Here is a 17,500-nt window from a genome sequence, read left to right as displayed (position 1 = left end):
TCAATTATTAAAAAGAAAAAAATCAGAAAAAAATTAATAAATAAATAGAAAACAAATGTATGTAAATTATTAAAATACAAGAACTGTATGAGTCAAGACTGTGATAGAAATTCTGAAAAGGTCTAAGAATGAAAGGAAGATAATCTGACGAGTACAATCATCTGCATATAAAAAGCTGGAGCAAGGGCGGCTTGAAGGTCCCTCATGAATGGAACAAAGCGGGCAGGAAGCAGAACATAACCCTAAAAGACACTGTTAAAGACAGTAAATTACTTAAAAAATATAAGAAAAATTGAAAAAACTCAATTTATATATAACGAATAAGCCTTAAACTGTGTGAGTCTGACTACACAGCCTACAATCAAGAGATACTGTTAGAGATATATTACTTAAAAATTTGAGAAAAAAATATACAAAATAAGTTTCTAGAGAACGACTTAAGCCATAAACTGTGTGTCTGACAACCCAACCTTACAATTCAGCCTTCACCTTGCAAAGGCACTGAAGAGGTCAAGAACAGTGACATGAGGTTCTGTCAAGTTACTGAGAAAGACTGGCTACAGAGAAGAGTGCACGCTTCATGAAATCAATATTAAAAGAGAAGGTTGTGAAGTCTGTAAATTCTTAGTGTTTTAGAATTGAACTGAATATAGAACTCCGGCCAAAGGCCAAGCACTGGGACCAATGAGGTCATTCAGCACTGAAACGGAAACTGACAGCAAAAGGTTTGAAAGGTGTAACAGGAGGAAAACCTCGCAGTTGCACTATGAATCACTTGTTAGGAGAAGGTGGAAAGTAAGATGGAAGAAAGAGAATATGAAAGGAGGTACAGTAATAGGAATGAACGGGGTTGCAGCTAGGGGTCGAAGACACGCTGCAAAGAACCTTAAGCAATGCCTACAGTGCACCATTAAGGTGCACTGACGGCACTACCCCAACCCCTACAGGGCTTAATGTTTTAGAGAATATGCAATTGGCCTGAAAACCTTTATCTTTACACACACACACAAATACACACAAATACGCAAAGTAATCAAGCAATGTGTGTTCAGGAATCTGAGACCCTTCTCATGAACAGGCTGGACAGCTGAACACTGATTACAGAACAATTTAACCTGCAACCCTCCTAATGGAACTAGTCCGTCCCTAATCTATCCCTAGCCAGTCCTAAGCCAGTGCCTATTCCGTCCCTAGTCCATTTTTAGTCAGTCTCTAGTACATCCTTAGTCAGTCCCTAGTCTGTCCCTAATCAGTCCCTTGTTAGTCTCTAGTTAGTCCCTAGTCTGGAGTCCCTACACCGTCCCTTTCCATCCCAAGTCAGTCCTTAGTTAGTTCCTAGTCAGCCCCTAACCCGTCCCTAGTCAGCTACTAGTCAGTCCCCGGTTTGCAGTTCCTACACCGTCCCTTTCCATCCCTAGTCAATCCTTAGTTAGTTCCCAGTCAGCCCCTAATCCGTCGGCAGTCAGCCCCTAGCCCGTCCCTAGCCAGTCCCTAATCCGTCCCTAGTCAGCCATCGCATGATTAAAAGCCATTTCCAAGATAAGAATGGAGGAAGACATGTGGGAGTCCCGATTAAGCTAAATGTCAAGGATCCATCACCCCATTTACCGTCACGCGCCGGATACTCAGCTGATAACCCTCCCATATGGTTAAAATGATTTTTTTTTGGTAGTTTTAAAAAATAAACGTTCAAATGGACTTTGATTTTCGTTTAAAAAAACAAATAAGCAAGTAATATCTCTTGGGATTTTATATATAGTTTGTATTTATTATAATAAATACCTACATGCATAATACACACACATATAAATATACAAATACATCATTTTTCAACGCCATTTGTCCAATCAAGTATACGAGAAAAAAAAAGAAACCAATATTTTAGTTTTGTAAAGTTCAAACTAAACCCGTAATAATGTTAACAAACTAAGGTCACTGCGGCCTCTGACAGAGAGAGAGAGAGAGAGAGAGAGAGAGAGAGAGAGAGAGAGAGAGAGAGAGAGAGAGAGAGAGAGAGAGAGAAATTCATCAGAATTTGAGACTGCTGATTTTTTTATGCAGTTTTAAACAGTCAAGTTTTCGAGATGATCTGGCTTCTGAATACAAAACAAATAAATAAATAAATAAAAAATAAGTAAAAATGCGCCGAAATTTCTTCGGCGCAATCGAGTTTTCTGTACAGCCGCTACAGCGTATAATCAGCGCCACCGAAAATAGATCTACCTTTCGGTGGTCTTGGTATAATGCTACATGAGCTGCGCCACATGAAACTTTAACCACGGTACGGTGGTGGCCTGGCCTATATCGCTGCCAGCAGCACGATTATGGCTGACTTTAACCTTAAATAAAATAAAACTACTGAGGCTAGAGGGTTGCAATTTGGTATGTTTGATGATTGGAGGGTGGATGATCAGCATACCAATTTGCAGCCCTCTAGACTGAGTAGTTCTTAAAGATCTGAGGGCGGACAGAAAAAGTGCGGACAGGAAAAAGTAGGGACGGACAGACAGAGCCGGCACAATAGTTTTCCTTTACAGAAAACTGAAAATGGCGACCTCTTGAAAGTACTACGTAGGCCCTTGACTTCTTTCCTTGGCCCTAAGTTCAAACAGAATCTCATCACTTTTGCAGGTTTTCTAGACACCACTTATCTACTTCTACGCTTTCCTCCCTATACACTTTATTTACATACACATTGACAGAATAATTATACCTAATAAAGAAATAAACAATTGTTAAACAATGCATTTCCTTCCTCAGGATATTAATGATGAACTTGATATAAAAATACATAATCACAATCTGCCTTGATTGACATTCAAAGGGGGTATACCTCACAAACAATAGTCTGTCTTGATAACCACTGAGTGAGAAGTAAAGCTCTCTCTCTCTCTCTCTCTCTCTCTCTCTCTCTCTCTCTCTCTCTCTCTCTCTCTCTCTCTCTCTCTCTCTCTCTCTCTAAACATTCAATGGGAGTATAACTCACACACAATAGTAAAACTCTCTCTCAACATTCAATGGTGGAGTATAACTCACAAACAATAGTAAAACTCTCTCTCTCAACATTCAATGGTGGAGTATAAATCACAAACAATAGTAAAATTCTCTCTCTCAACATTCAAAAGGAGTATAACTCACAAATAGTAGTCTGTCTTGATAACCACTGAAAGAGAAGAAAATCTCTCTCTCTCTCTCTCTCTCTCTCTCTCTCTCGACACACAAATACATAACCACGCCCTCTAAAAACAACAACAAAAAATTAAACAAAAAACAAGTGAACAGACCCTCGTTCGCTGACGTCACAAGCAATGGAAGACTCAGATGAATCTCAATCAAGCCTTCATTGACTTCTCGCTGCGTGTGAATTGAATTGAATATAGAATTTAGGGCCAACGGCCAAGCACTGGGACATATGAGGTCATTCAGCATTGAAAAGCAAAGTGACAGTAAAAGGTTCGAAAGGTGTAACAAGAGGAAAGCCTCAAAGCAGTTGCACTATGAATCAACTGTTAGGAGAGTGTGGAGAGAAGATGGAAGAAAGAGAACATGAAAGGAGGTACAGTAAAAGGAACGAAAGGGGTTGCAGCTAGGGGCCGAAGGCACGCCCCAAAGAACCTTCAGCTGATCAACTGGAAGTGGTTGATTTCATAAGTATAAGGAAAGGCAGCAGGATGCGTGCTAAACACTGGGAAGAGACTGAAATGTCTACATAAACAACGGTGAGAACGTGTGAGGGGGGATAGTTCATCCAACTCAACTTTATGGAAGTGGCGTGTGAATGTTAAAGTTAATAATAAAAAAAAAAGGCCGAAGGTGTTGAGATTTTTAAGAATCGGCAAAAAGTTTCAATGTCAAATATGTTAACTAATTATTACTTGTGTCTGCTCGCTCTTCAACATCCATTTCTGCTCTTGGTTTAGGGCAAAATCGCCTTTCCAATATATCTTTGTGACACCTGTTCAGATTTTCATGGATGAAATTCGTCTGGTTTTACCACTCAATCCACGTTCTCTCTCTCTCTCTCTCTCTCTCTCTCTCTCTCTCTCTCTCTCTCTCTCTCTCTCTCTCTCTTTGTATACATACATACATGTATATATATATATATGCATGTGTATATAGTTGTATATATAAAAATATACTATATATATATATATATTGTGTGTGTATTTATATATATATATATACACACAAATATACACACAATAAGATAAGTGTATGTATGTATATGTGTACCTTCACACTATAACAGAGAACAATAAACTGACAGTGTATGTATGTATGTATGTATGTATGTATGTATGTATGTATGTATGTATGTATGTATGTATGTATGTATGTAGAGAATAGAATTTAGGCCAAAGGCCAAGCGCTGGGACTTAAGAGGTCATTCAGCGCCGAAACTGTTTGAAAGGTGTAACAGGAGGAAAACCTCGCAGATGCACTATGAATCAAATGTTAGCAGAGAGTGGAAAGTAAGATGGAAGAAAGAGAATATGAAAGGAGGGGCAGTAAAGGCAATGAAAGGGGTTGTAGCTAGGGGCCTATGGAAGGGACGCTGCAAAGGACCTCAAGTAATGCCTACTGTGCACATCATGAGGTGCACTGACGCTACTACCCTCTACGGGGTTATGTATGTATGTATGTATGTATGTATGTATGTAAGTATGTATGTATATAAACAGGGCAATCACGTCCACCACTGCGGAACTTTCCATCATGACCCACTTGCGAGACGCTTCCATTTGTGCACATAAAACCTGATTAAAATTTTAAATGTCAAATTAATCAACAGCTAATTAGAAGATTTTATTTGCTGGCTCAAAAAGAGCCCATGACGCAGATCGAGAGAGAGAGAGAGAGAGAGAGAGAGAGAGAGAGAGAGAGAGAGAGAGAGAGATCACATGGCTTGTTTTTTGTCTTTATTTTTCCAGTCGAGGAGTGATGTCGACCTTTACTTGTCCTTGAGATTGACAAGGCAGGAGATTTTTTGATCACATCAACAGGTGAAAACGTATTTAATCTAACTGGTTTTCACACAAGCAACTTTCAAAGGTCACCAACAGTACATGAACATTTACCTGGAAACACAAGCAGTTTGTCCCAGCCACGGGAACGCTCTCATACTAAAGTGTTATGTTTATATTCTTTCTTTTTCAAACCTTCACCTGAAAGCCCTTTTGGACAGCGTCAACCGATTATAATAAACTCAAGAGGGCCCCACAGGGAAATCAGCCTACAGAGAGAGAGACAAGTTATAAGAAAAGGTGATAAATAAATAAATAAATAAATATGAGGGAATATGAAATAAAACCGATACACCTGAATTCAGGACGTCAGCAGAAAGCAGAATGAATTAATTCCTCGCTTAAAGATTTGGAAGTCCAAAGACCCCACAGCTGCGCTAGGCAAACTATTCCGTGTTTTAGATACGGCCAAGATAAAAATCCTAGCATATTATTATTATTATTATTATTATTATTATTATTATTATTATTATTATTATTATTATTCAGAAGACAAATCCTATTCATATGGCACATGCCCACAGGGGTCACTGACCTGAAATCGAAGCTCCCAAAGAATATTAATGTGTTCATTTGATAAAAGTTACGGAAGATCATAGGAAACACAGAAAGAAGAGAGCAGATATTAGAAAAGGAAAAAAAGACAAATTAATAAATCAATAAATAAAACAAAAACAAATTAGTGAATTCAAGGTTCCACAGAATATGGTGTTCGTCTGATAGAAGCAACACAAGGTAACAGGAAATAGAGAAAGATGAGATCAGTTATCAGAAAAGAAAAGAAAAATTATTAAATTAATAACTAAATAGATAAAAATATGAATAAATTAGTGAAGTACAAGGCGAACTGTTGTAGGGCAACGCAATGCATTATCATCATCATAAAACATGTAATCAGATGCACAATGATTTGATTCTATTGAGCAGATGGACCTTAAAAAGTGCACAGTGGAAATTTCAATTAGCAGGTTGGCGAAATTAGCTAAATTAGCTGAATAGAATGGAACACAAAACTTTAGGCCAAAGCCAAGGCTTTAGGCAGTACCTGAAGGGACCCTCAACTCAACTAAAAGGTTTTAGGCAATACCTAAAAAAAAAAACCCTAATTGTCACGCTATCAAGATGAACAATACTATCATCATGATATCATTATCCTGGTCTTTTATTACACCACTAGTAGTAGAATTAGTAGTAATAGTAAAGGTAGTAGTAGTAGTAGTAGTAGTAGTAGTAGTAGTAGTAGTAGTAGTAGTAAAGGGCAATCTGCTTCCAGTAACAAAAACAATGACGGTAAAACAACAACAAACACAATGAAGGTTATTATAAAACAAGAAAAAATGCGCAGAAATTTCTTCGGCGCAATCGAGTTTTCTGTACAGCCGCTGATAATCAAGGCCATCGAAAATAGATCTCTTTCGGTGGTCTCGGTATAATGCTGTATGAGCCGCGGCCCATGAAACTTTAACCACGGCCCGGTCGTGGTCTATCCTATATTGCTGCCAGAAGCACGATTATGGATAACTTTAACCTTAAATAAGATAAAAACTACTGAGGCTACAGGGTTGCAATTTGGTGTGTTTGATGATTGGAGGGTGGATGATCAACACACCAATTTGCAGCCCTCTAGCCTCAGTAGTTTTTAAGATCTGAGGGCGGACATAAATGCGGACAGAAAAAAGTGCGGATCAAATGCGGACAGAAAAAAGTGCGGACGGACAGACAAAGCCGGCACAATAGTTTTCTTTTACAGAAAACTAAAAAAGACAACACAATAAAAATCAAGACAAAGAACACACACACACACACACACAAAACTCCACCAGGACGCTCCCGGTCGATTCCTGTCCATGAGCGCCCCAGCCAAGGAGGCCTTAGGACTTAACATCTGTCAATCATCGTCAGATGACTGACAGATTGATCAGATACATTTAAATGAATGAATGGAATTTCATTTATTTTACTAAATTATTTGTGTTTTTATTTATCTATTAATTGCTTTGTTACTATACTTTTCTTTTTTATTAACCGATCTCGTCTTTCTGTATTCCCTATTACTGTACCTTCTGTAACTTCTTTCATTTGAACACTGTAATGTTCTTTGGAAGCTTGAATTTAGAGTCAATGGCCCCTATGGTGTTCCATATGAATAGGATTCATCTGTTGAATAATAATAATAATAATAATAATAATAATAATAATAATAATAATAATAATAATAAAAATAATAATAATAATAATAATGGCCCCTATGGTGGGCTTGTTCCATATGAATAGGATTCATCTCATAAATAATAATAATAATAATAATAATAATAATAATAATAATAATAATAATAATGGACCCTAAGAAGGGATTGTTCTATCTGAATACGGTTCACCTCCTGAATAATAATAATAATAATAATAATAATAATAATAATAATAATAATAATAATAATAACACAAACATGTAATTAAGTCACACTTTAAAACACATGTCAAACCCAAACAAGATTAAACAGGTCATTGTAAACATGAATATCTTTGTCTCTTTCATTATACAGATTACGACACTTCCTAATCATCAAGCCTAGGACAATATACTCAATAGCAAGAATGGATGGCGCCCACGGACAGATGTCTCAAGAACAAACGCAAGCATTCACACTCACCAGGGGAGGGGAGGGGGAAGGGGAGAGGAAGGGAGGGGAAGAAGCCCCTGCCCCCGGCACTCTCTCTCTCTCTCTCTATGGAGAGCGTTGCAAAGAAAACGAGAATAACCGAAGGAATGGGGGAAGATGCTAACAGAAGGGACAGAAAAGGTCATAAAAACGATGGGGGGAGGGGGAAGGGAGGGGAGGGGGAGGAAAAGGGGGGAGGGAGGGGTGAAATGGCTGACGTATGGGGAGGGGATAAAGAAGGGAAGGAGACAAGACACTGAAACGGGAGGGAGGAGGCATTGATTGGTGCGGTTGATGATGAGGATGGAGGGGAGGGGAAGGGAAGGGGGCAGGGAAGGGGAAGGGCAGGGGGAAGGAAGGGGAAGAGGGAGGGGAAGGGGTGGAGAGCAGAAGGTGGTGGTAGTGTGGTCCTCGGCCAAACCCCGACAGAGAGAGAGAGAGAGAGAGAGAGAGATGGCCCTCCACACCGCCATTCCTAACAATCACTCCCTGCCTCCTCTTCGGAACCTGCGCGCTTGCGCTTGCACGCACGCACGCACGACACAAACACATCAGTGTCCTCTCTCTCTCTCTCTCTCTCTCTCTCTCTCTCTCTCTCTCTCTCTCCCCTTGAACTGCGTCATAATCCACTTGTCAATAACCTTTCTCCGTAGTTTTGGAAAAACGCCGATCCACGTGCCTACATACATATACATACATATATATATATATATATATATATATATATATATATATATATATATATATATATATATATATATATATGTGTGTGTGTGTGTGTGTGTGTGTGTGTGTGTATGTATAAGAACGTAACACGAAAGAAACCCTCAGTGTGTGTAGGGGAAGGAGGGGAAGGGGTCTCACGGCACATGGCTACTTACTTGCACGATGATGACATCTCGTACACGACGTTGTTGTACGACGTGTCCGTACGTGTAGTAGAGTGTCTGTGCGTGTGCGTATTTTGCACGGTGCTGCTATTTCACTGAATGTACGATACATTGGAATGTGACTTTTCCAATTTAAAATTCTATTAATAATAATAATAATAATAATAATAATAATAATAATAATAATAATAATAATAATAATAATACGAAGATTTGATGTTACTGCAGTATAATACTACTACTACTACTACTACTACTACTACTACTACTACTAATAATAATAATAATAATAATAATAATAATAATAAACCATCAAACTAAGTCAAACATATCTTATATAATTAGAAGCTTATATTGCATAATTATGTCAGCTGCCTGTTAAATTTGCAAAGACCAGAATCAATGATAATAAAAATATGCAAATATTACCTCAACGTGAAGGGAACTAGTAACATTTCAAGTTAATAAATAAATAAAAATTACGGATTAAAAACAAAGGAATAAAAGAAAGCAAGAATGTTTTCAGAAACTCCACAGAAGGCAAAATAAATATATAAAAATAAAAAATAAGTAAAATGGAAAGTTCTTCGTAAACCAGAAAGTCTAATCATCACCAGATCTCATTATTACCCCATGGGGAGAGGGAGAGAGAGAGAGAGAGAGAGAGAGAGAGAGAGAGAGAGAGAGAGAGAGAGAGAGATATTCCATACAACCCCTCCCCCTCCCGTCAACCCTTAACCCATTAAACTAACGACATCCAAACCCTACCCTCTCCCCCTTCCCCTCCCCCACAAAAAACAGACCTACCCCAACCGCCTCTTCCACCCCCCCACCCCAACCCGTCCCAGTGAGAATAAAGGCCAACACTTACCTTCCATTCTTCCTTTCCTCCTTCTTCGCCTTCTTCAGGAAGCCCCTGATCACGACCTATTCCTCATCCGCTTCTTCCTCCTCCTCCTCCTCCTCCTCCTTCAGAACAACGTCATCAAAGTCCTTCCTCCAGAGTCCTTTGACAGGCTAAGGACACGAGGGACATAGTAACAGGGCATCCTATACACCGAGTTTCCTCCTGAAGGAAAGGGCATGGAGAAGGGCAAAAAACAAAAAAAAACAAAAACAAAAAATAGGTAGAAACAGCAGCTGGCAAGTGAGGAGAGGGGGAGGGAGAGGGGTGGGGGAGATACGGGAGGGGGTGGTACAGGTTGATGAAAAGGCAACGCACGCTAGCACGCGCACGCGCGCTGCTCCTGCTCGCTCCTCCTCCTCCGTCACCCGGGTGTGTATCTACTCAAAACAAGCAACACACACGCACGTGGTACACCAATCCCTTAAGCCGGTACACGTGTGTGTGTGTGTGTGTGTGTATGTCGACCGGTGCAACACCCGGAGAGCGGACGGTCGGTGTGTCCGATCGAGGGGGTAATCGCTCCCTCTTTCTCTACTCCTCGACCTCCTCCCCCCCACTACCACTCCTCCTCCTCCTCCTCCTCCCTCCCCTCCTCCATCCCTCCCTCCCTTCCTCCAACAACAACAACACCGGTTACCATCTGTCACCAACTGTCATATCGCCGAACACATGTCGATCTGTCTACCTGTCTCAAAATCAAAACACCTGCTGAGTATAGTTGTTCAACCTCGAGTTAAAATCGGCCTTTTCCCGCCGTCGTTACTGGTCCAGTCACTGTTACTGTTCTGTTACCGCGTTACTGTTACTGTTACTTTCTCATAACAGGAATTCAGATTACCGATCGGTTCTGCCGTCTCTGAAGGTTCATTATCGAACCAACAGGTAGCACCACCACCACCGTCGGCAGGAATCGAACCACCACCAGCAGGAGACGAGTCTACTCGAACCGTACCGCTGTCACATCATGTCAGAGGACACAGGGAACCGTCATCACTCCTGCAGAAGGTCCGAAAACGCTCAAGAAAACAAAAAACTTTTTTCTCCGTGGCGTCACACACACACACACACACACCGGATTCACGCAGCGCCGCATGACGACGTCGACTGCGTCTGCTACTCCTCCGAGATTTCACACGTTCAGGGCTTTCAAGGGCTGATACCCCTTGACCCCTCGATCGCTGAACGACGTACGTGTGACCCTGTGACCTCGGCGTGACCCGTGACCTTGCGTCATAGCCATGAGGGCTAAGAATCTAGAGCTCCGACGAGACGTGGAGGCCTCAACCAAAGAACGGAGGAGGAGGCGCAGCAGCAGGGCAGCAGGAAATAAGGGAGGGCCCCCAACAGAGGCAGCAGCGACCTGCCTGCCACCAACGGCCCTGCGCCTCTCTCTCTCTCTCTCTCTCTCTCTCTCTCTCTCTCTCTCTCTCTCTCTCTCGATCCAGAGTCTTCTGGTGCGTACTTCGCAGTGAATTTTGCCAGTGTTCCCGGCGATGTCACCACACGAGTCCCTGCGGGCGCCACGGCGGAGGGGGCCCTGTAGATTTTGGGGAGGGAGCCACAGACGACAGGTAAAGCGAAAGGCACTTAAAAGGGAAAAGAAATCCGAAGAGGAGAGGAGAGGAGAGGAGAGGAGAGAAAGGGAGCCACGAGTCATGCGCTGCTGCGGAGGGGGAGCCAGAAGGAGCCACCAGCACAACACAGCAGAAGCGGCAGCAGCGATGGCTGTAACGTAGGGCGAGGCGGTGGTAGTAGTGGTGCAGTGGGAGGAGGAGGAGGTGGAGGAGGAGGAGGAGGAGAAGAAGAGGAAGGGGGAGGAAGAGAGAGGTAGGGGAAGGGTAGGGAGAGTATCAACCGAGGCAAGAGGTGTAAAGGTGAGTTGCTATTGCAACGAACAAAAAAAAAAAGTAACGAAGACACAAAAAAGGAGGAAAAATCAGCCCTGTGGTTGTCTCTGACAGATCACAAACAAGTCGACGACATCTGGGAAACCTGGTGATGATGACGATGATTAAACCATTCACAAGAATGTCGTCGACAACATGACAACATTCTGATGATTGATTCATCGAAAACAAGCTTATTTTCCTTTCTAGTTTCTCAATGAGCAGAGGCATTACATTAATGATAGTGAGAGTAGTAGTAATACAGTAGTAATAGTAATAGTATTGGGGATAGTAGTGGGAGTAATAGTGGAGTGGCTGAAGATATAATCGTGGGAGTTCGCGGGAGGTCACTCCACAACTCCAGCGAACTGCAGAGTCGATCATCTACGTCTGATGAAATTGATATTGTTATTATTATCATTATTATTGTTCTTCCTGCAGGCGACGCTGCAGAAGTCACAGAAGGCTTGCGACCTGCCACTGCACTCTCTCTCTCTCTCTCTCTCTCTCTCTTCCTCTCGTCCTTCCTTCCTTCTTTTCCTGGTGGAGGTGGGTGCTTGAGCTGCGACGCACATCACATCTCCCTTCCCCCTTCCTCCAACCCCCTCCCCAAAACACCCCCCCTAAAACAGACCCCGACAGATCCTGCGCGGAGCTCAAGGGGCCATCATGCCACTACCATCACCCCACTCCCCCAAGACCGGGGGAATGGGGGAGATTCCCCTTTACCCCTTTTACTCCCTAGAATAGAAACTCACCGTTACTATCTCTCTCTCTCTCTCTCTCTCTCTCTCTCTCTCTCTCTCTCTCTCACTCACCTCTCAACCCGCATCATCAAAAATACACCCAAAAAGCATAAGTGAGCCACCCCACCCCCACCCATTCCACCCCTTTTAAACCCCCCCAACCCTTGCCTATCACCTGCCTTTCGTCAACACTGTGTGTTGGAGGTGATCTTCTAATTAACAAAAAACCTTATGCTATGGCACTGTTGCAAATGGCACTGTGTGGCACTGAGTGAACTGCTTACGTAAACACAGACATCACGCGGTTATTAATATCTCACCACAGTTGCACTTTTGTACACAACCACCCCGGTAACAACAGGTAATGGGAAAGGTATTTCTTACCACACACCTGATCGGTTCCACTGTCAGTCAATTAAAGGACACCTCAAATCACATTATGGTGTGGGCAGCGAGGTTCTTGCTGTCAGCTGTGACAACAAAAACAATGATGAAATTTAGGGTCAACTGAAATGATGCTTGAATACGACGCCTTAGTGCCAATTTGGCACTGACGCCAATAACTTGGTGACACCATTGCCATAGTAAAAATCAGGGCAGTATGGAGTTGGCACCGCGGTTCTTGTTGTCAGCTGTGACAAGCAATGCAATGAAGAAATTCAGGGTCACCTGAAATCATAACTGGGTACGAAGCCATAGTGCCAATTTGGCACTGAGGCCAATATATCTTAGCGGCACTAGCGCCATAGTATAAATCAGGGCCTATGGCATTGGCAACAGGTTCTTGTTGTCAGCTGTGACAACAATAACTATGCAGATATTCATGGACACCCAAAATTAATCATTAAATGAATGCCAAGTCACAGTACCACCTTGGCACCGATGCCAATACCTTAGCGGCACTATTACCGTGAAAAATAAAAAGAAAATTTGCATATAAGCAATGCTTGTATTCTCCTAAAAAAACACGTAACAATGGATTAAAGCCGCCAAAAAGGACAAAAAAAAAAAAACATAACATAGCAACTGCCAATAAACATATGAACAATGAGAAAACTATTTATTTTGACAAAATCCCTCTCAATCCCTCTCAAATATTAACCAAAAAAATCCAATAAAAAAATTAAGGGGGAGGGGGGTTTATTCATACCCAACAAAATGCGCCTCGTCTAAAATAATCGAGGAAAACTTCAATGGAGTGGCCGATGGCACGTAACGTAATAAGCTATTCAGCTCAGGACAGATGTGTACATGGAAAGGAAACTGGAAGGGGAGGGGGAAGGGAGGGAGGGAAGGAGGTGAGAGATGGTACCCAGCCCTGTAGGGAGAGACCTCTTAATAGATAAACAGGTTGATACGAACTAGGTAAAACAGAAGTAAATATTAAGAAAAAAACTCCTTAAAAGACAGAGGTTGCTAAGAACTAGGAAAAACAGAAGTAAATATTAAAAAAAAACGCCTTAAAAGATAGAGGTTGATAAGAACTAGGTAAAACAGAAGTAAATATTAAGAAAAAACTCCTTATATGATAGAGGTTGTTAAGAACTAGGAAAAACAGAAGTAAATAAGAAAAAACTCTTTAAAAGATAGAGGTTGATAAAACTAGGAAAAACAGAAGTAAACATTAAGATATAAAAAAACTCTCCCTACAATAAAATGGGAGGAAAATCCACCCTTTGACAAACAGAGGAAAGCTCTATTAACTTGTCTCTACATAAAAGAAGAAAAACTACAAAAAAGAGGCAGGAAAAACTTCTTCCCCATAAAAAAACAGTAAATATCTTTCCCAGTAAAGTGGAAAACCCAGTCCTCCCATAAAAAGATGGACGATAAACCTCCCCAATCCCACCCCCCTTTTTCCAGTTGTAAAAAAAGCAAAAAAACTAGGCGACCAGGCCATCAAGCAACACTTGGACCCAAATGAGAAAACCTGCGCGGGTGAACAACATGCCATATAGAATGGAATCAATAAGCTGTCACCCAGCCTTTACCTTGTCATGACGTCATTACCAAAATAACGTATTAAATCAATGATGTCCAAAGTGATCTGGATATGATAGCGGGTAAGCATAAAGGTTAAAATAAACAGCTGCTCTGTAAAAAAAAAAAAAATACAGAAACGTTCGAATGAGCAAGATGGAGATAGACGTTCAGATCCTGACACTAAAATGATTCATGATCCTGAAGTATGTTATTGTTATGGACAACCATTACTAGTTGCTCTTTGAAATAAAAAATAAATAAATTTTCCTTATCTTCCAAAAACGAGCGAATGAACAAGATGGAAACAAACGTTCAGATCCTGAAACAAAAGTTTGCTGGTCCTGAATTGTGTTATCATTCTTGAGTTTTTAGTACAAAGTTTTAAAAACAAACTACCAGGTGTTCTGGACAATTCTTCAGCAACGTTCGGATGGACACGATGGAGATGAAAGTTCAGGTCATATACAAACGTTTCCTAGCCCTACATTATGCTATCGTTAATGGGGTCATCACACAGGTCAAAACAAACATTACCAGCTGTTCTTTGAACCAAAAACAATATAAAAAATTCCTTATTTTTCAGCAACGTTCCAATGAGCAAGATGGAGATAAATGTTCGAATCCTAAAAACAAAAACAAAAAACCTTTCATAATCCTGAAATATGTTATTGTTACTCGCCAAACATAATCAGCTGCTCTTTGAAATTAAAAATAAAACATTTTCCTTGTTTTCCAAAAACAATCACATGAACAATGTGGAAATAAACGTTCAGATCCGGAAACAAAATTTTCATGATCCTAAATTATTTAATAATTATTGGGTTTTTAGTGCAAAGTTCTAAAAACAAATTATCTGGTGTTCTCGACAATTTTTGAACAACGTTCGGATGGACAAGGTGGATATAAACGTTCAGGTCCTGACAAAAACGTTTCGTAGCCCTAAATTATGTTATCATTAATGGGAACAAACATTACCAGCTGCTCTTTGAACCAAAAAGAATATATAAAAAAAACCCTTATTTCCCAGCAACGTTCGAATGAACAAGATGGAGATAAACGTTCAGATTTTGACACAAAAACGTTTCATGACCTTAAATTATCTTTTCATAAATCCCACTCATAATATCGGACGTGATATCTTCAGGAACTAAGTGTTGTAATTTGTTAAAACTTACCCCAAACACATAAGAAAACTGAAAATGCACACTGGGATACAAGTAAAAAACTACCAAAGTTTCTTCGGCACAATCTTCTTTTCTGTACAGCTTATAATGCTGTATGAACCGCGGCCCATGAAACTTTCAGCCACGGTCCGGTGGTGGCCTGTCCTACAGAGTTGTCAGACACACGATCATGGCTAACTTTAACCTTAAATAAAACAAAAATGACTGAAGCTAGAGGGCTGCAATTTGGTATGTTTGATGATTGGAGGGTGGATGATCAACATACCAATTTGCAGCCCTCTAGCCTCAGCAGTCCTTAAGATCTGAGGGCGGACAGAAAAAGTGGGGACGGACAGACAAACAGCCACCTCCATAATAGTTTTCTTTTACAGAAACCTAAAAATGTCTCGTTCACAGATGAAAAATATCTCAATATTATTATTATTATTATTATTATTATTATTATTATTATTATTATTATTATTATTATTATCATTATTATTATTAGTATTATTATTATTATTAAATAAAGTTCTCTAATCATAAAGGAAAATAAATCTTCAGATTGCATAGAACCAAATAAAGCAGCTTAAGTATAATATAAATCGTACTTTTAATATAGAAACAAAATGTAGAAAGTTCCTGATACTCGAAGATAAAAATAAATCGTTAAATTCACATTGATGAGACGAATATTCGATCGCATGATAAAACGACCTTCTCTCTCGTCTGTCTGTCTGTCTGTCTGTCTGTCTCTCTCTCTCTATATATATTTATATATATATGTGTGTGTGTTTTTGTGTGTAATATATATATATATATATATATATATATATATATATATATATATATATATATATATATATATATATATATATATATATATATATATATATATATATATATATATATATATACATACATATATATATATATATATATATATATATATATATATATATATATTCTTGCACTTAGGAAGCTTACTTCTTCTTTTCCTCTGCTCTGTATGCCATTTAAATTTATAATAACCATAATCCTTAAACTGTCGCCGCAGATTGACTGCTAATGCTGACACAGAGATTGAACGTTTCCTGTTCCCTTGAGACAGAAAAAAAAAACGACTTAAATATCTCCAAATATCTCCAGCGCACTGCAATGAGAAATGACGATTCGTGGGATGATTGATTTAGTCACGTTTCAGTAGTTTGTGAAAGTCATTCCCGGTCAGTTCAGGGTCATCTGAAGGTCAGATTCAAGGTCACTGAACGTCAGTCGCCTTGAAGATAAATAGCGCCGTCATTTGCTGTTTGAAATTGTCTTTATTTTAGCATAATTGGCGTTGTAAAGAAAACAAGTAAAAATGCGTCGAAGTATCTTCGGCGCAATCGAGTTTTCTGTACAGCGTATAATGGAGGCCACCGAAAATAGATCTGTCTTTCGGTGGTCTCGGTATAATCTGTATGAGCCGCGGCCCATGAAACTCTTAGACGGCCGTGGTGGCCTGTTGTTGCGATGCCAGAAACACGATCATGGCTAAATTTAACCCTAAATAAAATAAAAACTACTGAGGCTAGAGGGCTGTAATCTGATTTGCATAATGACTGGAAGGTGAACAATAAACATACCAATTTGCAGCCCTCTAGCCTCAATAGTCTTCAAGATCTGAGGGCGGAGAGAAAAAAGTGCGGCAGACAGACAAAGCCGGCACATTAGTTTTCTTTTCAGAAAACTAATGAATAGCACTCTCGTTTGCTATTTGAATAATTATTGAAATAAACTGAATATGGAATTTAGGCCAAAGGCCAAGCACTACGACCTATGAGGTCATTCAGCGCTGAAACGGAAATTGACAGTAACAGGTTCGAAAGGTGTAACAGGAGGAAAACCTTGCAGTTGCACAATGAATCAATTATTAGGAGAGGGTGGAAAGTAAGATGGAAGAAAGAGAATATGAAAGGCGGTACAGTAAAAGGAACGAAAGGGGTTGAAGCAGCTAGGAGCCGAGGGCACGCTGCAAAGAACCATAAGTAATGCCTACAATGCGCCGCATGAGGTGCACTGACGGCACTGACCCCCTACGGGGCTAATAATTATTAGTAGCATAATTCTCCTTGTAAAGAAAATGAATAGCTCTGTCAATTGGTGTTTGAAATTGCCTTTATTTTAGCATACTTGCCTTGTAAACCTTCTGTGAGTTAATACTGCAAAGATAATTAACACTGAATGATACTTTTTAGC

General features: G+C 40.2%; 1 protein-coding gene across 2 annotated transcripts in view; it reads right to left on the bottom strand.

Moving 5' to 3' along the window:
- The window catches only part of Rpb8 (DNA-directed RNA polymerases I, II, and III subunit Rpb8), a 450,933-nt gene that overhangs the window by 300,877 nt on the left and 132,556 nt on the right, over positions 1-17,500 (bottom strand). The window contains exon 1 of one of the 2 annotated variants that reach the window (XM_067088344.1): positions 9,446-11,199. The exons of the other annotated variant lie outside the window; for it this stretch is intronic. Coding sequence (XP_066944445.1) covers positions 9,446-9,452 — 7 coding nt within the window. The 5' untranslated portion in view covers positions 9,453-11,199. Of the gene's footprint in view, positions 1-9,445; positions 11,200-17,500 lie in introns of those variants that run through there. 2 annotated transcript variants of the gene reach the window in all.

Source organism: Macrobrachium rosenbergii, chromosome 44, assembly GCF_040412425.1.
Source record: "Macrobrachium rosenbergii isolate ZJJX-2024 chromosome 44, ASM4041242v1, whole genome shotgun sequence".
NCBI lineage: Eukaryota > Metazoa > Arthropoda > Malacostraca > Decapoda > Palaemonidae > Macrobrachium > Macrobrachium rosenbergii.
Note: the sequence above shows the minus strand (reverse complement) of the source record. Positions and strands in the feature narration are given on the sequence as shown.